The following is a 25941-nucleotide window of genomic DNA, read 5'->3' on the forward strand; positions in this document are numbered from 1 at the left end:
TTAAATATAGCAGCTAACTTTGGTGGTGATTAGTAATAAAATTTTAACAAGCATCCATATGAACGTCATTCTGTCACTTTTATGAGGCCATTTACAGCAGGGAGATATAAGAGCACCTTAAATCTCCCCCTAACAGGAGGGGTCATGTCAGAAGGGTGAGAAGCAGAGGGCCCAATGTCCCATGCCACCTGCCTGGGGGCGCTAAAGGTAATCCCTGTCCCCAGGTGGATCCCCTTTGTGGAGATGGTTTTGGCTCGGCCAATCAACTTTCTGGACCAGTGGGTGGAAAATCACAGCAATGCTGTAGGCTGCGAGTGCCCACAGACACTGCCCATCTGCAGAGGAGCACAGGGATTTTGCTGGAGCTGGGGATAGGGTGAGGTTGGCTCAGGCCCTGTGGCAGGGCAGAGGCCTCAGTTTTAAGGCATTGCACATAAAAAAATAAACTCCAGTAGGAAAAAGTGTTCACATCAGCCATTTTCCATTCACCTCCCAAGCGAGCTAACTGCAAAATGTGGAATGAACTGTCTCTTTGCCCAAGCCTAAATTTGGGGCCTGACTCTATTCTGACACTACCTGCCTCTTTTAAGAAAGGCTTGTAAAAGCCATACACCCTTCCTTGTTTCCGATCTGTTTGGCTGCACACCAAGGGCAGGGTTTGCTCCTGCTTCCAGCAGTGTGGATCTGCCCGTCTTTGGACACGTCACAGCCTGCGTAAGCAGGACTGGATTCAGTCCCTGCTTGGCAATATATGTGTGAAGGGATTCTTTCCAGGAGAACAGCAGAGGGAATAAGCCTTTGTGTTTCCCATGTAGTTACCATACCAGCTCTGATACTGTCTGTTGGCTTAATTTGTGTCCCTGAAAACTTTCTGCCACTGGTGTTGCTCAGGATAGCAGATGTATCAGGTTCAGACAGGTCCCAGGTCTGGCCAGGCTCTGTGCAGAGCAACAGGGACAAGCACACTTTCTGAGCAGTGACCAGTCAGCAAATTCAGGATGTGAGATGGCACAGCTGGCATTTCATGCTGGGAAGCTTCTTCTGCCCTAGGTGACAGGCAGCAGCAAATTTCTGCACCTATGGAAATCTCCATGCACCCAGAGGAGGGCAGAGGGGATCTGGGACAGGAAGAGATGCTGTGCCTTCCCCAGGGTCACAGAACCCTTTGGGTGATGGCAAAGCTCAAAATAGAGCCCTCCTGTCCTGATAGCCATCAAACTACATGGCTTCACAACTGCTCTGTGACACTTTTCATGTGGGTGCTCTGCTTCCTGTGCCAGCAGCACCGGGGCAAACACAGCTTCACCAAAATTTTTAATACTAAGAAAAACACCAAGACTTGTGGTCTAAGTTAGGAGTGGAAGTTTAGGTTCGTTCCTTTTTCTAGTTTTGTTTCTTCAGAAAAAGGGAAACACACCTTTGAGTAGTGAAATCAGAAAATAAGGAAGCAAAATGTTTCCAAAAGAAGGTCTTGCTTGTTAAGAACACTGCCTGGTCATTATTATTAATTAGTGCAAATAGTAATGTCTATACATTCGTTACATTAATACACATTAATCTGTCAAAACACATTAGTTTTATAAAGACACCTGATATCCAACCTGATATACACTGCCCAAGCTCTAACTGTGCAAGACAAGTATAAAAACAACCTGTGCAAAGGCAAGGGAGCAGAGCAGGGAGCAGATGCCTTGTTCTGGGTCTTGAGCTGGAGCTACAGTTTGCTGATGCTAACTTGCTTCTTTCCAAGGAGGTGAGGCAGAGCATCCAGCAATCCAACCTATTTTTACATAATGATAAAATTTTATCAGTGATATCATGGCCAAAGATAAAAGTAAGAGGAAAAGGTCAGTGTAGATTATTATGATTTCCTGGTGAGGAGGGCAGAAGTCGATAGGTGGCTAAATCAAACTGCTTTTTTTAAAATCAGACAAGGTGAGTTTTCCACGTTTGAAAATTAATGTTTGAGACTTACAGGATACAGTTACCCTCTGGTTTTGACTGAGTGGGAAAGTGATTCCACTCTGCTGCTGTTTCCTATGAAAAGCAAGGCTATGTGAGCCAGCAGCTCAAGCAGACAGCATCTTCAGGACTCTCCCTGTATTGCTTGTAGGCCACAGGGTGAAGCAGGGATACAAGCACATGACAGCTGCTGGCAGCTTTTGGGTGAGAGGAGGCAGTGGCTGCTGCCAAGCCAAGATGATGTTGGCACTGCCTGTGTTTGGCAGCAGCAGGATGACCCCATGTCTTGCTCCCACACCGCTCTGTTGAGTTTCACTTGGAGCTCAGGCTTCCTCTTGGCTGGCATTTGGGCGTTTTTCCTGATTGCTTCCTTGGGTCAGATGAGATATCTGTATCCCAGGAGCAGGAAAGATGTGGTTCTCCCTCTGTGCATCACTTCACATTGCTACTGAGAGAGTCTTGGTACCCCAGATGAGGTTAGTGAGCCGGGATGTCCCACACATCTTAGGGGCTGTAAATTACATTCTCCATCCTCTGCACACCCACACATGTGCCACACGTTCACTGTGCCTGTTGGTGAAGTTGTTGATAAAGACTGGGATCCTGGGATCACCACAGTGACCTGTTTGCAGGGGCACATTGCCTGAGCTTGGCGGAAGGTACCTCAAGGCCCCTAGTAGGTCAGAGAGACAGGAGATGATGCTGAGGGAAAGCGAGCCTGTGGATGGTGGGATGCAGGGGTAGCCCTGCTCCATAGGGTTAGAACCTTCTCCAGCAGGAGGTCAAAAAGGCAAAGTTTCTTGGGAGGTGAATTATCAGTGGGAGCAATATCGTCAGGTCAAGCACATCGGTGCTGGGGTAATACAGTTAAGGTGCAGAGCCTTGGAGGGAGCCCGGCCGAGGAGTGCAGCATTAAAGCAATGAGCCCAGCTTAATCTGCCCCAAGTGAGGGCAGTGGGGTCTTTAATATTGTGTCAGGCTTGCAGGCCCTTGTTGGCGGGTTATTCTTCACGGCAGCTAATGCCACTGGGCTAACTGAATTAGCCCCTCCTTCCGCGGGGTGAGCGTGGGGTTGCTGGGAGGGCGATCGTGCCTCGCAGCTGCAGGGAAAGCGAGTGATGGCCTGGAAATTCAATCAGGTGAGGAGCCATTGCCATCCCCGAAGGACAGGGAGCAGCCCGGCTGGGGAGGAGAGCCTGGAATGCCAGTGGCTGGCTCCATGCGGTCCCTGGGCAGGGTGGTCCCTCCAGGAATTGCTCTCTGCTCTGGATGGCATGGAGTGCTGTCCTGCAGTCTGCTGCTCTGCATCCATCAACCTTCTGGGAGCGCCTCAGTGGAGAGCTCATCCATACCTCTGTGCTCATTTCCAACTTGCTCATGGCTAGTTGTCATATTCCCTTGCATATCCATAGAGAACCATGACACAGGGAGATGCTGTGTGTCTCCAGCCAAGATAGGCATCCCTGGGATACATCGTCCTGAAAATTTGCATCATTTCTGTTTGACTGGAGGTGAGGGTTGACCAGGTGGCCTGTCCCAAGGAACTGGCAAGCAAGCCTTCTTTTTGGCTTTGCTTCTTCCCAGACAAGCCCCACTGAGTGATTGCATGGTCTTTGTAAAGCCCTGAGGGAAGTTCACCTAAGGAGGACAGCTAAGGAGCTGGTATAGCAATGGCCTATCAGGAGTCTCCCACCAGGGACTGAATTTCTGTCCTTAACAAATGGAAGGAAAAAAATCCCCAAGCCTTGTAAGCATTTGCTTGCTGTCCTCCAAACCTGTCACTGCTTTTCTTCTCTCCCTATCTCAGCAATGGCTTTCTCCTTCACATCTAATTACAAGCAGGCTCCTGGCAAATCCTGCAGCACACCCTGAGTGGGTGATGGTGGCACCAGCACTGCCTAGATGGTGACAAGCTCACCTGTGTGCCTGGGGTCTGGGACAGCCTGCACCCAGGTAGTGGCACTTTGTGAGCCCCAAAGGCAGGAGTGACTGGCAGAGGCCATAGAGAATGCTGTGGTCTCAGGGACAAGGACAGCAGAGCCATGGCAGAGAGTTGCTCCCTTCCCATAGGACGTAATTTCTGACCCCACCACACCAGCCCTTTCTGCACTGAAGCCCCGGTCCCTTTGCCCCTGCTGCCAAGGCAGACAGTCTCCTTTGCTTTTCCAGGTGCCCCTTTGATCTTCAAACGTGCCCCATCTCTCTCTATCTCCCCTTCCCTCACATTATTATAAATGGAGGCTTTGGCTGCCTTTAAATAGTCATATCTCTCAGACAAGCTCATGTCAGCCATAAATTTTACAGTAATGATGATTTTCTAAGTGGGTTGACTGGAGCTATTTCCGCTTCAGCCTCAAGTTACTTGACGTCCCCCCCCAGGGTCTGGCGGCCTCATTTGTTGTCCCCCTAATTGTCATTTGTGCCGTACTCACTTGGGCAGAAGCTGGAAGGAAAACTGACTCTGCTGCTGGCCCTGGCCTTCTTGGTTTTCCCACCTGGGAGGGGGTTTCAGAGGAGGGGAGGGAGCTGCAGGGGTGAGACAGCACTGGCTGCCTCTAACACAGGCAGGGGGAATGGCTGCAGAATGCCACCATATGGATGCCCTTACTTCTCACCACTCTCCTCTCCTTCCCAACTGAGTGAAACCAGCCCTGACATGTGAAAGCTGTAATTGCAGGTAATCCCCACACCGTGCATGGTTTGAATTTGGCAGAGCAGGAATGTGGAAGGGAGAAGGGGAATTACTGCCCAGACGTGCTGCAGGGCCAACATCTGCACGAGTCATCAGTGCACATCTGGCTGCAGCAGCCTGTGCTTGTAGCCCAGCCGGTCACTTCTTGGCCCATTGGGTCTGTCTTAAGCTCCCACTTAAGGGCAGGACATGGGCATGCTGGTACTGGGAACCTTAGATTGTTGGAGGAATTACTCCTTTCACCTGCTATTGCTGCAGATGTTGAGTGGTGACTCAGTGACTTAGTTTTTCTATTTGTATAGTGGATTTAGGCTGTCTAAAATGCCATACACAAGGTACCCATCTCCAGCTCTTCCAGAGAGAAAAGTGCCTTTGCCACCCTCTTCCATGTTTGCCTAAGGCTGGCACTGCTTTACAATACCCGCAGTGAGATGCTAGAGCAAAGAAAGAGATTCCTGCCTCCATGTACAGCTGGGATCAATGAGGTGGGGGTCCTCACTGGGTTACTTTTTGTTTCTCTCAAGCATGATCCCAAGAGACAGCAAGCCTTCTGAAGCATTTCTGCCTTGCACAATCTGGCCTTTGCGAAGGAAGAAGCAGAGCAGGATGGGCAAGTAGGACTCCAATGCTGTCAGTACCAGAGGGTCTTTGTTGTCTCCAGGTGCCCTGGACACCAGTGGTGTGTTTACACTTGATAAGGATGGAAAGCCTCCAGCACACTGACAAGATGTACTCTTGGTAAATCCGTGCATTTTCTGGCTGTGACTGGCAAGCTTGTCCTGCACTCTAGGAAGATTGCTGGGACTAAGGAGAAAGCAAAAAGAGTGGGGGACATGGAATGGCTCAGAGCACAGACAGAGGCTGAGGTCTTGGTGAGGGAAGATGTTTTATCAATGCCTGTTTTTTTGTGGCTGAGCTTGATATAATCCCCAGTGAGAGGGAGGTTAGAGAGACAGGCAAGCAGCTGAAGATTGACCCATGGCTGTTCTCTGTGTGAGGGCTGGCCCTGGAGAGGATTCTGTCTGTCTCATTCCTGATTGTCTCAAGCCTGTGCTGTCTCCTTGACAGAAAAGACCTGCTGAACTTTCTCATGCCGACCCTTCATCTCTGAGGTTTTGTCACTTCTTGCTGCCAGTGAGCCCTAGTGTGCTGGGAGGCTTTAAGCAGCAAGTGTGTGTTGTTCATCTCCTCACAAATGTGGCTGAGCATCCTGCCTCATAAGGAGCCTGCTTGGGACTGAGCCAGAAGGAATATCACCTTTTGTTCAGTTGCTTACACCCCTCCCTGCTCTCCCAGCCTGACCTCGTTCAGTGAGACAGCAAACGCAACCTCCTCCCAGGCAGGCGCGGATTCCCAGATAACCCCCCGGCTTTCTGAGGGCAGTGCAGGTTTCAGAAGCATTGTCTCTTTGGAAATTAATTTTCCTGTCGATTTCCTTATTTCTCTTAATTGATGAGGGGCAAGTCTTAGGCGTGTTGCCAGCGGCACCAGCCACAGCCTCCCGTAGGTATCAGTAGAGCCAAAAGCACTAGCGCCGAGGGTTGGGGAGTGTAATGAACTCTCAGAGGACTCGTTGCAGCTCAGCCCATGCTCTAGATTAGCTGAGGAATCATCTGGTCCAGCTATTAACTGTCCCATTTAACATCATAAATTATTAACCTAATTTTGAGGAGGGTTGGTGACGGATCACGCTGATTTTGTCCGCTTTTCTGCAGCCTCTCGCACAGCCTGCTGGTGTGGAGAAAGCCACAGGCAGGGCCTGAGGGTCTGTGCCTCCAGAGAAGGGGAGAGGCAGGGCAGCACAGTCAGCTGGCTGCAGAAACACCAGCTCTAGCTCTTCTTTCAGTCCAGTGGAGATTTCAGGGAGAAGCCTGAGCAAGTGGAATCCCCCACTTTGTCAGAGCTGCCCCAGGGAGGGGCAAAGCCACCCACTCCTCAACACATCTGCACTCATCTGGGGCACATCTGCACCCCTGTGCATGGGTGTCCAGGACCTCTACCCCTTGCTGGGTACTAGTATGTGCTGGCCACTCTCAGTGGAAATCCTTACCAGAGGCATTTTTTAGCTAGCTGAAGCTCTTTAGTTCATATGGCAAAGGCCTGGAGTCAGGAGTTTTTCTTCCTATGCTTGTTGTAAACTAGAACTTGTTTGAAAAGTTTTCTTCCTGGGAAAAGTTTTAAATAGAATTGTGGGGGAAAGTAGATTCTTTGCTATAAAAGTTTTAAACCTTTCAGAAGGTTTTTTAAAGCCAATTGAAGTGTAATGAAAATTTAAGGGTTTCTTTCGCCTTTGTCTTTCTTTGAGAAGAGAGATGTGTGCAGGAGGAAGGGTCTAAGAATTGCACTCAAACCAGCATTTCTTTTAATTGAGTGGAAAAATTTTGAAATCGTTTGGTCTGTTGAAAAAAGCATACAAACCTGAAGGAGACCAAACTCTGAAATTCTTGTAAAATGCCTCTTTCATTCTGACATCACCAAAAGGACTTTTTGTCTCCCCACAAGCAGCTGTGCTGCTCGGTGCTGCCTGTCCGTACCTGCTCCGTGGTGAGCGCATGGCCCTGGGCTGGCCTCGTGTGTGTTCCCAGGCTCTGTCCCACAGAGGGGTGGAGGGTGACATTTGGAAGTCAGCATTGCCTCCAGTGCCACCCTGCTTCAAGGCTGCACAAGATTCAGTGGCTGTAGGACTGAGCATCACTGCCACACATCTCCCTGGATGGAGGTGCTTGGGGGTTGGGATTAGCAGGCTGAATTGATGGTAAAACACACCCCAAAAAGCCCCAAACACAAGTACAAAGCAGTGCTTTTGGTTATGGTGAGAACATGGAAAAGTGTCAGTCTCTGTTAAATTCACAAGAGCCTGTACCACCAACCTGCTCATCCCTGAGTTTCCACCTACTAACCACAAGTGCCTGTAGCTCATTGTGTGCTTTCTGCCACTCTTTCCCTTAAATAGAAAAACAGGGACTCCGGAATTTGCAGACTCACACCATTGGTGCTCTCCCTGTACTTGATGTCAGGCTTTACACATGTAGAGTAGAGGAGGAAATCACCTTTGCCAGAGGCCCAAACCTTGTTGTGCACGTGCAGTGCAGACCCTCACAGGACTGATGGCCAGCACACGGGTATAAAATACAGCGCCCTGCCATAAAACATGCACTGCTAGTCTATATATTTTGCAATCCCTTTAAAGATTTTTTTTCTTTAAACCCCTCACCCTAGCCCCCTCCCCATTCTCCCCCCAAAAAATTATTATAAAGAATTATTGCCATTAGTACGTCTTTCCCAGTGAAAGGAGAAAATCGCCTCATTCATAATTTATACCCTCAATTACTATTAATAAAGAAATATTTCAGCAGAAAATCGCCTGGGAAAATTACACGTAACATTGCATTAACATTCTATTTGAACATTTTCATCACATTTGTTATAGAGTTAATAAGAGGGATATGCTCCCCTGACTTCTTCATGAAATTATGGGCTGCCTATGATAGTTTAATCTTTTAGACTTTATATAATATATTCACTTTACTAATTGAGCTATCCAAGGAGCAGTTAGGGATGTTCTTAAACGTGGAAGACAAAGTAATCAGGGCCGTGACTTCCTGACAAGAAGATCTTCTTCCGGAGATGAGGAGCTGCACGTGTGAGGGGCACACACAGATGTGTTTGTGTGCAGATGTGCCACCCCTTTAAGGTGCTGCCTGTGTTTGGAAATGAACATGAATGAAGAGTGGAGGTGATTTTCTGACTTTTGAAATATTTCCCAAAACTTCCATTTGTATTTCAGAGTGAAAGAGGTGAACTTGAGCAAACAGAGTATTATTTTGGGAATAGGAAATGCCCAGCATGGGGAGCATTGCCTTTCAGGAACAGCACTTAATGAAGACAAACCTTTATGCTCAAATTCACCCCCACCCACAGTCATGCACAGGTGATCTCCAAAACTCTGGGTAGGGAGGTGGGCTGGGGTGTACAACCCCTCCCTGCTCTCCCTGGAGCTTCTGCTTTACCATGATACCATTCAGGACACAGTGCAGGAAAGCTCCCCCTCATCCAGGGTACAAACAAACCCAAAACTGGGCTGTAGGCAAGAAGTGAGGTAGATGTGAGCAGTGAGAGACAAGGAGGCACTGGCAAGATGGACACCATGACAGGGCCACCATGGGCATTGCTCTGAACAATCTATTTGTCTCCAGAAAATATAGCAACAGGAAGGCTTTGGTAAGTACTTCTTTTGCTCCTGTGCCTGCAGCAGCTGGAGCCTTGGTCCATCTATTCTTGGACTCTTCCTTGCACAGATGCAGCATTGGGCACTGAGATTTGAGCCCCTCATCCAGCTTGGCAGCTGAACCCACATCAGTGTCTCTAAGATCCTCCTTTCCCCTCCATATGCACACTAGGGGTCCCTTATCATGATGTGATCCAGGACTCCTGGTTTCAAGCAGGAGGCTTCCCAGGGCAACATCAGGAAGTGTTTTCCTCCAGGTCTATGTGAGAAAAGACTGCATCATCAGCATGCTGGAGGTTGCTCTCTCATTAAGCCTAAGTGGATGTAAATCCTAGCAGGTGCAAAGAGGGATCCATCACTGCAGAGCAGTGGTCCTGCCACTGGGGATGAGGTGAGCCTCTGTTTACTGCCCTGATAAAGGAGGCTGCAGTAGCACAAGATCAGCTGCTTCATTTCACATCAACAGGGCTCTCACATCCACTCTGCATCCATTGAGACCAGGCATGGAAATGGAAAGGGCAGAAGGTGGCACACAGACTCCTAGGTGAGTTTTCAGTCACCTCTGAAACCACTCTTTTGACTCCCAGCCTCTCCAAACTTGTGGCCAATGCTGATAGCAAGCTGGAGGTTTAATGAAAACCTTTCATGTGTTTGGACTAATTAGATGGAACTCATTAAAAGAGCAAATAAGAGCCTGGATGTTGCCAACTGAGTCCTGCCAAAAGGAGCTCCTGCAGGTGAGGCAGTCTGGAATTGCAGGAGACCCCCATGCTGGAGGGCAGGCAGGTGAAGTCCCATCACACTGCAGCAGATCAAGGCCAGTGCGTACCAGCAGAGATGGGAATCAGTGTGGGAAGAGTGCAAGGGGGAGTTTGGCAGTGAGCACCCCTCCTCCAGCTCCCCAAGATTAGTCTGCTCACAAAACCTTCAACCCATCATGTCTGTCCAGGCTCAGCCATTCAGACTCAAGGAGTGACACCCAGTTCTGTCACCCAGAAGATGGAGCACTGATGGAGGCTGTAGCCACTTGGACCACCACAGAACTGTGCTGGACAAGCAGCAGCCCATGCAAGCCCACATCTCCTCATTGCTTCCCAGATGGGCAGGGGGCCACAGAGCTGCCATGTGTGCAAGTACATGAGGAGTACAGGGAGTTGGGCATCTTTCCAGGGACACATGGGAAGCCTGGGAACAGCAGAGGCCAAGGAAGGTGAGGCTTGAACTGTCCACCCCAGAGATGGCCAGTGCCTAGCTCTGGGCAGGATGGACCATGCTGTAAACAGGACAAAGCTTGTAAACAGGGCTCCAGCTGGGATAAATTTAGCCCTTTGGGGTTGCAGCCCTGGTGTGGCAGGACACAGTGTCAGGGTATTGTCAAGAGGAGAGAGGGAGAGAAGCTGAATAAACAAACATAGCTTGTCCCTTTTTTTTTTTCTTTTATTTTTTTTTTTTCTTCTTGTCCCAGCCGGACAATTGTTGTTTCAGTCAGACAATTGCCCTGCAGATTGAGGGAACAGGCTGGACTTCAAGTGAATTTGGCTTCCAGTGCCTCCCTTTTCACATTGTGTTTTCACATCAGAATGTATCCTGGCATATATGGGGAGAGTGTCCATACCTGTGTGTGTGAGTAACTCCATGGATGCTCTGCATACATCTTTGGGCTTGTCCACAGGAATAGGGGCTGCTTTGCATCCCAGGTGAGGCTGAGCAAGTTGGCATTGTCTATCATGCAGGACTTGATGTCTCCTTTTGCACCAGACTAACACTTGTGGGTGTCCAGGAGCACACATGCAAGGTGATCTGTGCTCTCTCAGTATGCATCTCTCTGTATGTATCTCCATGGGTAGAGCAGCTCTGGAGGTGTCCCTCCACAGCAGAGGGACACTGTAGAGTTGAAAGTGTTTACAGAACTTTAGAAATAGAGATCAGGACTCTATTTCCTTTTCTCTTTTTCTGTCATGGGGTTTGGACAAGTTGTATTCCCTTTACAAAATCATCTATGATCTCTGGAGCAAAGGGCATGGATCTTTTCTTCCAATTCTGCTCTGTGAGGACCCAAGTCTTCTTCTAAAGGCCATGTTTAGAGGCAGCCTAATTTTCACATTTTAATTTTATTTTCCTCACATCTTTCTCTGACACACACATATACACGCATGCTTCTATTGGAAAAACGATTTTAATACCCATGGTACATTGTCCTGGTGTGATATAAAATCCAATGACATGTGGCATTTGGAAAAGGTCACTTCACCTATCAGGATTCATTATCCTAGCTCATCCTGGGAAGCCATAGGATTGCCCCCTCCTCTGCAGACCCTTTGCCCCCTCCCCAGCTACAGGAGGCAAGCAGGGAGAGGGGATGAGGCACTGGGTGGCCATGCCATGGACCTTGGCAGTGTTAGGCAGTTTCTACAGTGAGGGCTCTTTTCTCATTTGATGTCCCTGCACTTCCTGGTGCTTAATTTTCCTCCTGCCACACAGCAAGAAAACTTACAGAGATGTGCTGTTGGGAAGGCTCTTTGGGGTGCACGGGGCTGGGTTTGGCTTTTGCTTGCTTCCCCTGCACACTGCTCCCTGTCTGTTCCCTGTTGAGTCAGAGGTGGCACTTGTGGAGCCTTTGCTCTGCTCGGTTTCATAAGGGAAATGCTCCCTTTCCCTGTTTCACTTGTCCAAATTTTTGGCTGGGTTTACAGGGAAGTGCCTGTTCATGTCGGTGCTCACTGTCACCTAGAGAGAACTGAGAAGAGAAACTGGAGAGCACATTGAAAGCCCAGCTCTTAACCAGATTCCCCACCAAGCATGGGGATGCTCACAGCAGGGCAGAAGTGACAAGCTCTCCTGGGGTTCTTGCATGTTTTTGCCTTTCCTTGGACTCATTTCTGCTCAGTCTTTCCCAAGACCATCTTTGTCCAAGCTGTTTCTAGCCTGGAGTTATTCCCTGGAGGGTGGGAGGGAGCAGGTCAAACTTGCTGTGGAGGTGGTCCAGGGGTTCTCAGGGTATGCAGTCCCTTGCAGAGCAGAGCATGGACTGCTCCCCATGGGCTGTTCCATGGGAAGAGAACTGGGAGCCAGGATTTTTCCACTTCTTCACTTAACTGCCTTGGGGCACCTTGACTAAGTTGGACCCTGTTCCCCACTTAGAAGAGAGGGGTGAGGTGAGACTACTCTCACTAAGAATGCAGTGGGCTCCAGGCTTAGTGGGAAGAGCAGGCAGAGGGAAACAGGAGCAGTTTTTACTGGTGGGAGGATTATATTTGCAGTGAGGAGTGGGATTTAATGCTTGATGAAGATGGCTTCTCAGAGTGCTGAGGGTGTTGGTGACTGGAGCCCCTTCCTACCATATAAACACCAATGAGTTATGGGTACCCCAGCCTCTAATTACACAGTCAGCCCCAAATAGGCTGTGTCTAACAAGGCTGACAGACTAATATCTCAAGAGCCCTTAATGTGTTATCATCTCTTGCTGTATGACCTCATATTTATAACTGCTGTGGTGGGAGGTTGAGAAATGTCCTTCTCTTCCCCAAGCCCCCTCCCCAACTTACCCCCCCCTGGAGCAGCAGCTCTTCAGCCTCATCTGTTAGGATCAAGAGGAGAGAGGCGACTTCTCTCCATCCATCATCAGAGGAGTTCACGCTATTAGATGATTAAAGACATTTTTTATAATATTTGGAAGAGGCTTTGAAATGTCTCTCAAACAGTGTGATTAATGCCAGTTTAACCCTTGCCTGGCTGGGGTGGTGTGGTGGGGAGGCAGGTGCATCCCAGGGCAGGACTCCCTGGGCATCTCAGCGGTCACCCAGCCGTTGGGCACCCCAGCCCTGACACGCTGTGATTCATGAGTGTGGGGCACCTGCAGGAAGCTCCAGCCTCCTCCAGGCACTTCCTAATGCACCCGGGGACTGTGTGGTTTCTGAGGCTGCAACGGTTGGGGAGGGAGGAAGCCCTGTCTGCCCCTCTCCAGCACTTACACAAGAGGCCCCAGGGCTGTGCCAGTCCAGGTCTGCAAGCTGAACCATTCCACACTGATGCTGTGGGTTTCAAGAGGGAGTGGACAACCTGAGCCCATTCCCAACTAGCCTGAGCTGGTGGAGTGCTTGCTTTCCTCATTTTCTGTTCTTTTTACTCTGTTGCTCCAGATGAAGTTTCCCACAAAAAAATCTTTGGTATCTTAGATGTCGAGTAGGATCCACCTCTAGGGTGTTGCAACCTTGCTGCAAGTTTGCCATAAAGACTCATGGAGCTGGTGGACACATTCACACTAAAATTGATGTCAGCATTGTCTATACCTGACCAATGCCAAATTACTGGTGTTCCCTGATGTTGGTTCCCATGGGGGAGTGGAGATTTGGCCTCAGATGGGGGAAGTATGCCCACCTCCTTTGATTATAGGCACAATGTTTCATAATCTCAATTTCTTGTCAATTGATTGCCAGATAGAAGCGACAACCAAAGAGGGCCCCAGGCGTCTGCAACTGCCACTCATCGTATGATTTTAACTCTCCCCCTCTGTAAGTTTGCATTATTTTCTTCTTCTTCTTGTTGTTATCTAAAGAAATCTCCCCTCCCTCTCCCTCCAAAAAGCCTCTTAGAAATTGGAACACCCTTTTTTATTTGGTATTCAATGTATAAATAGCTAAGAAGGGTTAATGCATGATTAATAGGTGTTTTATTAAAATGCTTAATCTGTCATTATAGAGTCAAAAGGATCAATAGATTTCTTATAATCATGGCTTAAAATCATCCTTAGCACCAACACTTAAGGGCTTAAAACCCTGGATAGGGCATTTAGAGGACCTGGGGGGGTCTCCTGTTAACTCCTTCCAGCTCTTTTGTCATCTGAAGTGTGACTGTTCAAATGGAGAAAAGTCAACACAGGACTGCACATTCTGTTATGGTTACCATCTACCTTATTATTGATGGGTATTGAGACTGTCACACCTGAGTGACAGGAAAGGGAAATGGAAAGCAGGAGAAACTAGGGATGCAGCTGGATAAATGCTCTTTGTTGTAACAGCAGCACCTGAGTGGAGCAAGGCTGGGGCATGGCCAGGTTGTCTCAAATCCATTAGGTACCTCTGCAAAGCAGCAAACGGTGGCCAAGCATCGCCCATCACAGCCTGGCTCGTTCCCTAAGCTGCACTGCCTGTACACCCAGGTGAGGTGAGGGGATTCCAGCCCTGCACAGAGGTGAAGCCATGTGCCTGGTGTGAAGCAGTGTGGCAGTGGCCAGGGAGGACTTGGCCACTGCCACCCGAGTCACCTCAGCCCCAGAGGCTGCTTTTCTGGCAGCTGGATGGATGATGGTGGGTTTGGCCAGCCCTTTGGAATGCCTGTTCTAAGCTGCTGTTTGGTAACTCAGGAACACCATGAGAAACCCCAGAGATGCTAAACTGCCAACCCCCAGCATGAGGTGTCTGCAGGAGGAGTTGCTGTTTAGACAGGTTGACACGGGAGCATCTGAGACTGCCCAGGCAGAGGAATGCAGCCCTCCTCTGTTCCCTCACTGCCTGACACAGCATCCTCTCCCCAGCAGAGGAGTGATCCAGAGGCCATGCAGGGGGTGTGTGGACAGCAATGCAGAGTACTGCAAGAGCAAATGGCACTGGCAAGTGTTTCCTGAGTGATTTTGGCAGCCTTTGTTGTGGATATTGGCTACATCACTCATGCAATGGAGACCTAGATGTCGGTGTGCTGGAACCAGTCCTGGTGGCCTGAAACCCCTTCCCATGTCCCCATTTCTCCCTCCCAGGTGCATTTGTGCCACTTTTGTGCAGCCCCTGGCACTAAAAGCCTGCCCAAGGTTGGAGACTCACTGAGAGGCTGCTGGGAGCTGGTGTTCTCTGATTTGGCCATGCAGAGAGGGCTCAGCCCCACTCCCCACCAGCTCTGCTTCCTGCCCAGCCCCTCAGCCCAGGCCAGCCAGCTGGATTCAAACCAGTCAAAGTAAAATAAAGGCCAGGTCATCCTGTTACCTTCCCTTTCTCTTCCCTGCCCGTCCTACACTGAGCTGCTTCAGGCTGGCCTGAACAACTCACAAGAGTTTCACAAGAAATCCCAAGTTTGCCCCATCCAGCTGGCAAGTGAGTACCTGGCACAGGGATCTCAGCCTGCTGGGAGGCTGCCTCCACCTCCCATCCCACCAATGCTCTGCATGGGGTTGGGCAGAGATTTTCCAGTCTCCCTGCATACAGCCCTCTCCATTCCTCTCTCATTGCTTATTTCTGGGCTGTTATGTTCGACAGGGAGAATTTGTTTCTGGCCAGAGCAGATCCCCAGACAGTGTCAAACCTCTGATGATTTATCATCTTGAGCTTTGTTTGTGGGTTTCCAGGACCCTCTGCCCCACAGCCAAGCCCATAGAGCCTGGTGGCCCCCAGGAGCATTGACCCTTCTTTTCCCCAGTGGATGTCCAGTCATGCAGCTTCCCCACAACCTGGTCACACCCATGCATGCAGAGGCTTCTGCTGGGGGCAGGATGCTGCAGTCACAGAAGCAGGGGACACATCTGTCCTGCCTACCAGGAAGGAGGTGGCCGTAGCTCTTTCTGGCTTTGCTTTGCAGGGCTGCCAAGGGAGGTGGCCCAAGGTGGGGCACACTGGGCTTCCAGCACAGGAATCTCCTGGGATCCTTGGATCATGTTCAGCCTATCCTGGGTCTGGTGGGGGTAGCCTGGGCTTGTTCCCTTGCAGCCCCCAAATTGCATCCCTGCTTGCCTCCCTGCTCCACAGCAGCTAAGCAGTTGGGAGAGCTGGGCACAAGCAAGGTGTGACACCCCCCCCTTGCTTGTCTCAGGGGCCAGCAGGGACGTACCCTCATGTCTAGTACAGCTGAAACAGCAGCAGCTGCCTGTTCTGAGTGACAGCAGGGTGACAGTGGGGCAGCTCTTCATCTAAGCAAATGTTCAGCTGCCCTGTGACCCTGTGGAGAGTTTGGAGTCCCTCCCAACGAGTTCAGGTCTGTCAGCACTAAGCTATTGACTGGCATAGTTAGCAACTGGGGTTGTGTTTCCAAATCAACACCACTGCCATGTTAGATGGAACCCCACTTTGTCAGCAGCCCCCTGTTCACTCTCATCCTGTCCCAGAGGCCACTGTGTCAGTGACAGAAAGCTGCTCTGGAGGGCAGTGGAGTGTGACAGAGAAGGAAAGGGGTGCAGGGCTGGTCCACTAAAGCGCCGCCCCTGCAGTCCAATCCCCTCCCTGGCTGCCCACATTCCTCTGCAGCAGCGCCAGGAAGGGGGGGACCAACCTTTGGCATGTTTATTGACACTCCCTGAGTTCATACTGTGACTCTACAATCTTTCCCTGAGATTATTAAGAATTAATTGATCACTTTTATATTCCCCCCGATACCCGGTGCTGCTTTGCGACAGGCGGCAGGAGGAGGGAAGGGAGGCAGGAGGAGGGTGGGGTGTGTGTAAAAAACACACTGATAAATGTTAATTACTCTTTTACAGCCCTTGTCAAATTCCAGAGCAAGTCGTAAATTCATTAAACTCTAACGGATTAAGCACATGCAGCTTATTTAGTCGCCATAAACAAGATCATTTGGATGTTGATTTTCCCCTTTTTATTGCTGCAGCAGAAAAGGGGAAAAAATCAAATGAGGGAAGCAGTTGGTGGTTACGAGGGAGTCAGAAAAGTTTGGATTTATTTCATATCTTGTTTCCTTGCTCTGTGGCAGCTCTTTGTAGTGTATCAGCCCTTAGTTGTGCCTGGCCAGCATCTTTCCAGGGAATCTGGCCATCCCAGGAGCCATGTCCATACCCCAAGCGGCATGGACAGCCCTGGGATGGAAGGGCCATGCTGTACAAAGGGTGTCCATGTCCTCTCCTCTCAGTCTTTTTAATGCTGAGGCTCTTAAAGACCCAAGGAAGACCTGGATGAGCAGAGATGGGATGCTTGAAGACCTTTCAGTGATGTTTTTTGTTGTGATTGCTGCTCTGCACTCCATCATGCTGGGGTCTCCAAGGGCAAGTTGTCTCCAGCAAGGCTCATCCCTGGGATGCAGCAGTCTGCTCTCAGCCACTCTGCAAAGGACTGTGCAGACCGAGTTAGTGTAGAAGCAGCTCTGCTCTTTCTGGAATGCTTCAGCTCATTGAATGCTACCCCCAAAGTGCTGACTGTGCCCAAGTGAGTGAGATGACCCTTATCAAACCCAGCCAAGAGAGAGAGGAGAGAGGAAAGGGAAGTCATGCTGGGACATGGTGCCTTTGGCTGCTCTGAACAGGGGAACGTGGCCCAAGGTCTGCCAACCCGCCCGATGAGTTTGCCATCCTCTGCTTGCCTGTGTTAATAACCCAGGCTGACCTCCTGAGCTGTGGGAGTGGTGGAAGGAGAATGAGAGGAGGGTCATAGAGATTAATTAATACTCAGGACTCTAATTATGAGTTTCTTCAACACTGAACTTCTAATGAGGAGCAGGCACTGAGGCAGCCCTGAGTCCTGCTGCCCCCCCAGCTGGCCCTGCTGAAACACCTCCTCCTGCCTTGCAGGAGTGGTTTTACTGGGTAAGGGTTAGCAATTAGCTCCTGGGCATCAGCATCTCCTGATGCAGCACAGGGGCTCCAGGCTGTGTCTCCAACAATTTTCCCCACTGCTGCATAACTCTGTTTGTGCATTGGGCTGGACATGGGAGACCTGCTGCCAGCCTTAGCATGCCAAGCTCTCTGCCTTGGTCCAATGGGGCAAAAGCAGGAGGTGGCCTGGAGGACCAGAGGCCTTTGGTGGGTGTCACAGCCTGGCTCTGTGCAGTGGAGGGTGCTCTGCAGATGTGGTGCTGGCAGGAGCCGTGGCACTGCTGGTTTTGTGGTGCTGGCCCTGGATATGACTCTGCTCCTCCAGCATCTCCCAGGCTCTGGCAAGGCTGTGCTCACCGGGAGCTGCAGGCAGCCATGCACTGCAGGCAGCAGAGGGAACTCTAAACACCTCACTGGAGTTTGCTGCCTGGCTGCTGCCAGAAAAATTCTGGGCTTTTCTTTCAGAGTCCTCAGCAGCTCTTCACCTAAGGGAGGTAACCTGGGCATTGGAGGGGTGGCTGGCTTCCTCCCACCCCACCTCTGAAACAGGTACACACCCAGAAGGTCTGAGCTGTGAGTACATGCCTAACTGCCCCAGCCCTGTTCCCCCCTGCATTTCCCTCTTGAGGGGTAGAGGGAAGGAGAGGAGCTGCCAAAGCGCTCAAATAGGACTGCAAGGAGCTGCCAGCCTCCAGAGCCCCATTCTCAACAAGCATTTCCCTCCCTCAATCCTTGCATCATGTACAATGTGCACAGATGCCAACAGAAGCATCCCTGCCCATCAGATCCCTCCTTGCTTTCCTGCTGTGTGGAGATGCCCTCGGAGATCTCCCTGGGGTGCTGAGTGCAGGCAGGGCATCCAGGGGTTAACGGAAGGAGCATATCCCATGCTAAGCAGTAGCTAACAGCCACCAGCTAATAACTTTATGGCTTCAAAGCAGGGCATTTATCATGCTGAAGTTTGTTTATGCACAAGTTATATAGCACATTATACCAGCACTGTGTTTGGCTGATAAATTCTCCCTGACAAGCAAGGCTACCAATGGGACTCACCAAGTCCAAAAGACCAGTAGCTTTTTCCTGAACTCTGTTTTCCAAGATAAGGGTGTTTTTTCCCTCTTTTGTTTTACAAGGAGGAAAGAAAAAAATTAGACAACCTGTAAACTTGGGGGAAAAATAATATGGAGACTTGTACGAGGTAAGTTACCCAGTGCTGTGATGCCCCAGTGGGGGCAGAGGAGAAAGTCCTGGTCCTGGTGAGGACCAAGTGAGCTGTGTTGGCGAGTGATGCTTATGGGCCTGTGGCCTCATTGGGCATATACTGAGTGGGCACTGACAGGCTCTGGGTGTATCCAGGAACAGCCTATCTCAGTCCTGTCTGCATTCATGGAGGGTTTTGTTTTTGCAGAAGTATTAAAAGGTGCTCTGGCTGCTCTCTGGTTCTGCACAGTGTTTATAAAATGAACCATAATCGTAGCATTCATCACCGTTTTGAGGTTGTGCATGTGTGTGATTTGTTGCTGCTTTGAGACAAGTGGTGTGTTCCCCTGTACCCCTTGCTCTGGATTCAACTGCTTTAATCCCTCTAATAATAATGACCTTCACATTTCTGGCTTGCTCTATCACAGGAGCCAAACCCACTTTGCAAACATTAACAAGCTCGGCCTCCCAACTCCATGCAAACATGATAGGTCAGGATTATTTTTCCTGCTGCAGTGGTGGGGAAACTGAGGCATAAAGCAAGGAGCGTTGCTGATCTGAACCCATTCAGAGGGGCACTCTGCTTTAATCAACAGAGCTCACCCAGCTCCAGTCCAGACCAGCGTAGGATTTTGTAGGTCTCACCTCTGGAGCCAGACCTGGGGCTGTTGGGATGCAGTGGGACGAATCCTGATGTGAGGACCTACCTCTGAGTGCCTCTGAGGGTTCTTGAGGCAGCAGCTGTTGCTCCTGCTGGGAAGTGGGACACTCGCTGAGGGGTTGCAGTGTGCTAGCTCATCCTGGCCTTTTCCTGTGGAGCCCTGCCCACAATGCTTATCCCCCTGCCCTGCCGCAGCAAGCAGAAAGCTCCCACCATGGCACAGTGTCCAATGCCCAGGCAGTGGGTATGTGGGTGCCCAGCTCCCTGCATGGAACATGCTCTGGTGTGTGTCTGCAGGGGCTGCCTGGTGAGGGCATCTCGGTGCATTTACCTGCACACACACAGGTGTGCATAAGCATGGATTGATGAGTGTACTGGGTGCATCTCATCTCCAGTGCTGTGTTAGGATCCACCCACGTGGCCAGCCCTGGACTGTAAACATCCCAGGCTGTGCATCTCTGGCTGCAGCCCTGTTGCATGCCCAGCTGTGTCCCTGCGCCGGGCGCGGCCGTGGCTCTGCACCGGTGGCTGCGTGCAATGGCCCCTGCAGGCTGTAAATACTGGCAGCGTGGCGGGGAGGTTGAGCGGTTTATGGCTCAAGGTCAGGCCCGTGAATCATAAAAAGGTGTCGGAAGGAGCATTAACTCCTAGCCTTCGCTTGGTCTCTGTGTGGTTTCAGGCGGGGCCCCGAAGGCAGTGATTAAAGGGTGCACCTTCCCCTTTCAGTTTTACGGTAAAAGGAAAGCAGTAAATTAGAAGCCCACAGGCTGGGGCAGGCCAGGTCCTGCCAGCACAACAGCTAAGCAAGTACCTGCCGTGCACCCCGAGACTGCGCCGCTGGCTCTGCACACCCCCTGGCACAGCCCCCACACAGCCCCTTCCCATGGCAGTCCCTTCCCAAGGAGCAGTGTCCAGCCACGTGTGGCCATGGCAGGGATATCCCTCCATCCTTGCCCAGCAGCACTTTGGGGTGGCAGGGGCTGTTCAGTCCCGCTTACCCCATAGAACAGCAGTGCCTCTTGCTCTGCACCTTTTTATGACTCTGGCTGTAATTAACTCCAGTAATAAATTTTTTTGAATCCAAATAGATATAATTAACGTTTAATGCCCCTGTTTTCTTGCGAATTGTCAGGACTATTAAGAGCTGAGTATTGATTGAAGAGGCATATGTTTCTGCTGCTGAGGTGGGACTGTTGAGACAGAGGCAGAGAGCCCTGATAAAATGGTTGCGTCCTGTCCCACATCTGGACCTCAGGACAGTGAGTTGAGGCTGGGGAGACTTGGGGCAACATCCAGCACTGCAGGGCTGACTCTGGCCCAGGGAAGCAGGGAGGAGGGGATGAAGGTTGTCTTACTTTTTCCCACCACTCAGCTATAGGTACCCTCCAGCACTGTGTGATGAGAAATCAGCCATGGGGCATTGCTGCCAGCATATGCTCTAAACTCACCATCTCCTGGAGAAGGGCTTTCAGGGACAGGGGTGTGAATATACATTCTCATACCAGATCCTGCAGCAGACCCAGCTTGCAGCTGCCCTGGCACCCTGACTGTAACTACCACCATCTGCCATGAGACACAGGAAACGATATCTTCCCTAAGCTGCTGGTGCTGCAGCCAGTCCTGATAAGGCACCGTATGAAGGGCTGGACCACTGCCAGACTGATTTCTCCCAGCTCCTGACAGGGCCAGTGCATATTGGCCCCAGGATCACTGCAGGTACTGCAGCCCTTCTGGCCCTGTTGTCCAGTGAGAAGCTGGAGCTGGGCAGAATGAAGAAAGCAGTCACATGCTATGCCCCTGTCCCTGGGCTGGACTGAGCTTTAGATGTCTCTGAGGAGGAGAGGAAGGGAGCCTTGCAGGGTGCCAGGAGAGAAAATACTTCTTTCCCTTAAAAAAATGTGTTTTTTCCCCTGGGGAATGGCATTGCAGAGCCCTGGAATTGACGCAGCTGCCAGAGGTGATGGATGGTGCCAGCTGATGGAGCAAAGCGGGTCAGCAGAGCAGAAACCAGCAGGCACAAAGAGAGAGCATCCCTGCTAACCAAGGCAGGCGGTGACACCCTGTGCTGGGGCTGGGCCCACAACAGCCCCCTCTCTGTTGGGCTGGAGAGTTGGCACAGCTGGAGTACCTGGGGTGCCATCCTGCGATGCCCCCGCCTTCACCCCAACTGCACCCGCTGACAAGAAGGGCCTTTCTTCATCTCCACACAAGCCCTGATTGTTCAGATGCTTCCCCTGCTGCTGCCTTGTGCTTTCACCCTTCCCAGAGATGGTTCTGGGAGGAAATTGAGAATTTGCAACATCTGCCTCACCAGAGCTGCTGGGACTTCAAGGTTTCAAAAGTAACTGAGACTTCTTGTGTGAGTCCACCCAGGTTGTCTTGGTCCCCTCAGCAGCTCTGGACCAGGGCATCTCCGTTCCCTCAGCAACTGTGCTATGTGCCTGTGCAAAGTCACAACCCACTCTGTCTCAGTTTCCACCACTGGCTGACGTCCTGCTTCACCTTTGCAGGTGTGCAGCAGAGTGGGTGCCTGCATTTGAGCCAAGGCAACCTCAAAAACTGGGGAGCTGCAGTGCCAACTGCCCAGGGCAGTTCTGCTGCCAGGTCCTCTGTCTTCCCTCCTGGGCAGACAGGACTGTACTGGCCATCTTGCAGATGAGAAGGGGGAAACTGAAATATAGAAGCCTGGGCTGGTGTATCAGAGGGGTCTCCAAGAAGGGATTTGGCCACCTTTTGAGATTGGTGGGAGGGACTGAGTTTTTCTAAATGGTGGAGACAGTGTCTGCAGAGAGATCAAAAGACAAGGCAGCTGTGTAAAATTAGCCCAAGCATCACAGAAACTTGCATGCAGTGTCTGTTTGCTCTGGGAGACAACAGAGAGAGCCTCTGGGCGGGCGATGGGACAGCAGCTTGCAGTGGTGCCAAGGGGATACTGGCAATTTTTCTGTGACTGGGGCTTACAGACACCCACTCCAGCCTAGAAGCCCCTTGCTCTGCCATCAGGAAATGTCTTCTCTGCAGGTGTGCCCATTAGCCACTTATGGGAGGTTAGGATATGTCCCCCTCAGGTGTGGCTCTGTGGGTAGGTGAGGAGGAGAGCTGAACAAAGGCAGGCCACACTAGGGTGAAGAAAGTAAGAGCTCTTTGGAAGGCTGGAGTAAAACAGCATGAAGTGAGTCCTGAGTCTTGAGACTCAAGACTGCAGGATGAATCCTATCTCTCCTGTGGGGTCAGCAGGATCTTCACCTTCCTTTCACCCAAGCACAAGGAAGAGGAAAAGCTCCTGCCTCAGCTGAGAGGCCATATTTCTTGCTCAGATCCCCTTGGACAGAGGCTTACAGTGTCCTCCAGGGATGCAGAGCTGCATTATCCCTCCTGCACCTGGGGATACTGAGCAGGTCTCCCCCAGATGAGTGTCAGGAAGGAGCCCAGGCGTCCTGGCTCTGATCCCATGCTCTGTCTCCGGCTGAGGGATGTATTCTAACTGAAGCTTCTAGGCTGAGGGATGTATCTCTGGAGAGATCTGAGCCCTGAACTGTCATCTTTGCTCACCAGCAGACCCAGCTGCTGGGTCCCTCTGCAGCGCCGACTGCTGCTCCTGCAGATGTGAGGAGGAGGAGTTGGGGAAGGGGCTCACCTTCAAATCGATTCTGAGCACTCTGATAAGAATCTCTTATCACCCTTGTCATTGTAGTGGCTGGGACTGAAATGCTGGGCTGAGTAGGAGTCAAGTTTTTGCAGACCAGAGGTGAGGAGGAGACAGGGCACAGCAGGGAGCAATTGTGTCTCTGGAGTGAGGTTGCAGGGCTTTGAGAACCTGCTTGCTCTCCAGTGACACTCTAAATCAGCTTTGTTTTCTCAGCTTTGGGGCTGCCCCCAGCTTCTTTCTCCAGCTTCTTCCAAAGAAGAGGAGCTCCTCATGACACAGATGAAATGCAGTGAAGGAAAGGGGCCTGGAGTCCAGGCCATGCGTGGTGGTAAGGGGTATGCAAAAGAGCAGTCCTGGGGGCTGAACATTGCCAGGAGAGACCAAAAGTGAAAGAACTGGGAAGTTCCTGCTCCCACCTCTGCAGCTTCCTTTTTCCACTATCCCCTGAGTAGGCTCAGCTCCATCCCTTTGAGGGGTGCAGCACAGGAACCCAGGTTCTCAGGAGTCAATGGCACCCAGGAGCCAATGGAGCTGACAGGGATCTGGCAGGGATTTCCAGGCCTTTGGGAATTCCCTCTGTTCCCATTGCTGTCCAAAAGCAATGAGTAAGGGAAAGGAAGTTGCTAAGCTCATATGCTCCAGGTGGTATTAGACTACATAGTGATAGCACCCTTATCTGTAAGAGGCTCTCTGCATGCCCTGCTGCATGTTCTTCCTTTAACCCGTCACACTTCTTCCCTGCATTTGTTAACAACTGTTGCTTGGGATTCCAAGGTCATCAAGCCTTGCAGAGGTGCAGATAAAATCTAAGGCTGCTGCAGTCCCCTGCATCTCTGGCCCCACCAATCCCCTTGTCTATCTACAATCTCTCTCCTCCTGCTAAGCATTTCTCTGGCAGACAAGACCCAGAAGGTTAAACAGCAGCAATATCCTCCTCCAGCCACCATGCAGCTGGGGGAAGTGTCAGCTTTCCACCCTGTCACCCTGTTCCCCTCTGCAGTGGCTGTGTGGGATGCCAGGCAGGGACCTCAGTACTGAGGAGGGGAACGTTGTTCCAAAAGGATTGTGGAGGGTCTGCAGCTGCCTGGGAGGTTTTGCTGCTGGTTCCACACTACTGGTGTCAAAAAAAACCCTTGAAAGATTCCCATTAGCCTCCTGCATGCCTTGCTATTGAGAGCTCTTAGCCAGGGTGAGGTGCACCCCCAGTGCATGGCAGAGCTGGGGACTTGCACATCAGGGGCTTTGTTGGGCCCAACAATTGTTCTGCTGGAGAGGATAACTCTGAGCAATGGGCTAGTTTCACCTCTCATGGACCAGATCCAGGTTTTATGGCTGCTTGGTGGTCAGGGAACTGTCCCACCACTCTCAAGAGACACTTTAGAACATTTAATTCCAAGAGGAACAGTGTCACATCAGGAGAAATTGGCCCCACCAGAGGATTTATTAATTTCTCCTTCCCTCTGCCTCCTGACGGGCTGTGCCAATATCCTCAGAGTCATGTCGCTAAAGCCGAGGGGAGCTTAGTGCTTAAATGGTTTTCATGCCACAGCGAAGTTTAGTGCTTGTCAACAAGTCTGAGTCTTACTGAAAAGCCTCAGCAAAACAGAGCAGCAGGTAGACAAAGAGAACAAGCACCAGTGCTGGGAAGGGAGGAGCACATGAGCCAGATCTCCAAAGCACCTGCATACATGGGAACACCACATATCCAGCTCCACATATCCCCACTAGAAAATTTGGCTGCCCCACACTCCAGTAAGAGCTGTATTTGGCCCAGCTCTTAAGTTTAAACCTCATGGAGAAACCTTTAAACCTCACTAATGTGAAAAAGCAAAGCCAGCCTGTAGTTTTCAAGCCCTTGCTTTTGTAGGCTCTTGCAGAAATAGATGTACACATATATTTTGTGTGCTGCATTTACCAGGATGCGTTTCCTGCTGAGGCGAGCTGGTGGGACTGAACACTGTTGCAGTAACGTGCTGGCTCTGCAGATGGGGATAGCAGAGCTGAGAAACTAAATCCAACTCCAGATGCCACTGAAAAAGCTTGCCCTGCCTGGGGAGTACAAGGAAGACACCCTCACCTCCTCAAGCATCCCAGCTGCCCCGCTGGGAGGAGAAAACCTTAAAGTATTTTTATTTCTTTTTGGAGAGCTGGATTTCCTGGGTGTGAATTAGTTGGAGCATGGGATAGCTCTGTTCAAGCTCTAGGGCACAAATCTGTTACAGTGCTGATCAGCAAGGCACATGTCCCAGGTGAGCTAGCAGTGCCACGGTCTGGAGACACTCATTCTGTGAACTCCTGGGGAGCCACCCCACACCTTGGGGGCAGCACAAGGAGCAAGGAAGCCCAGCAGGCTGTCCCCTGGGCATGCTGCAGCAAGAGCAGCCCCCAAGCCTGCTCCTATGGGATCTGTGTGTGCCAGTAGGTCACTTGAGTCAAACGTTTGAGCAGGTTTTGGAGGAGAGCTGGGTAGCTTTATGGGCAGTAACACTATTTACAGCCCTGCTGGCTGAGGCACTGATCCACAAGGAAGGGAGACCCCTCCTCAGCAAAAGCAAAATGGCAATGGTATCTGGCCTCCAGCCTTCCCAAAGGCAGGATTGGCCCCATCCTTTTATTGAAGCATCCCTGGTGGACAGATGCCCCATAACCTGTGGGTCAATCCTGCCATTAAGCCCTTTATTTTCATAGGAAATGTCAAAGATTTCCTTTCCTCACCCCACTCCATGGCTTTACCGACATCCACAATGACTGCCTTCCTTGGCAGCTTCCCTGCCTGATAGGCAGGGATGGCAGGCAGCCCTACACACACCCCATGCTGTTTTCCCATCACCTGCCATGGGGCCCGTATGTTTTCATTTAGTCAACATAGGGAAAAGCTGTAAAACATATGTCTGCTTCCCAAGGAGAAGAAAAAAAAATTACTCAAACAGCTTGGTCCAGTTAACAACTTGGGCTCTTGACTCTGCAGTTGGCTTTGCAGCCCTTTGTTTCATGCTCCACATTAGCTGCCCCCCATCTCTGGCTGCAC

At 50.9% G+C, this 25941-nt stretch overlaps 1 protein-coding gene across 6 annotated transcripts in view; it reads left to right on the top strand.

Moving 5' to 3' along the window:
- The window catches only part of RNF220 (ring finger protein 220), a 214277-nt gene that overhangs the window by 75891 nt on the left and 112445 nt on the right, over nt 1–25941 (top strand). For 4 of the 6 annotated variants that reach the window (XM_079313909.1, XM_079313908.1, XM_079313910.1 and 1 more), the window contains one exon: nt 13319–13393. The exons of the other annotated variants lie outside the window; for them this stretch is intronic. In XM_079313909.1, coding sequence (XP_079170035.1) covers nt 13319–13393 — 75 coding nt within the window. The remainder of the gene's footprint in view (nt 1–13318; nt 13394–25941) is intronic. 6 annotated transcript variants of the gene reach the window in all.

The sequence above is a fragment of the Erithacus rubecula genome (genome assembly GCF_903797595.1).
Source record: "Erithacus rubecula genome assembly, chromosome: 10".
Lineage (NCBI taxonomy): Eukaryota > Metazoa > Chordata > Aves > Passeriformes > Muscicapidae > Erithacus > Erithacus rubecula.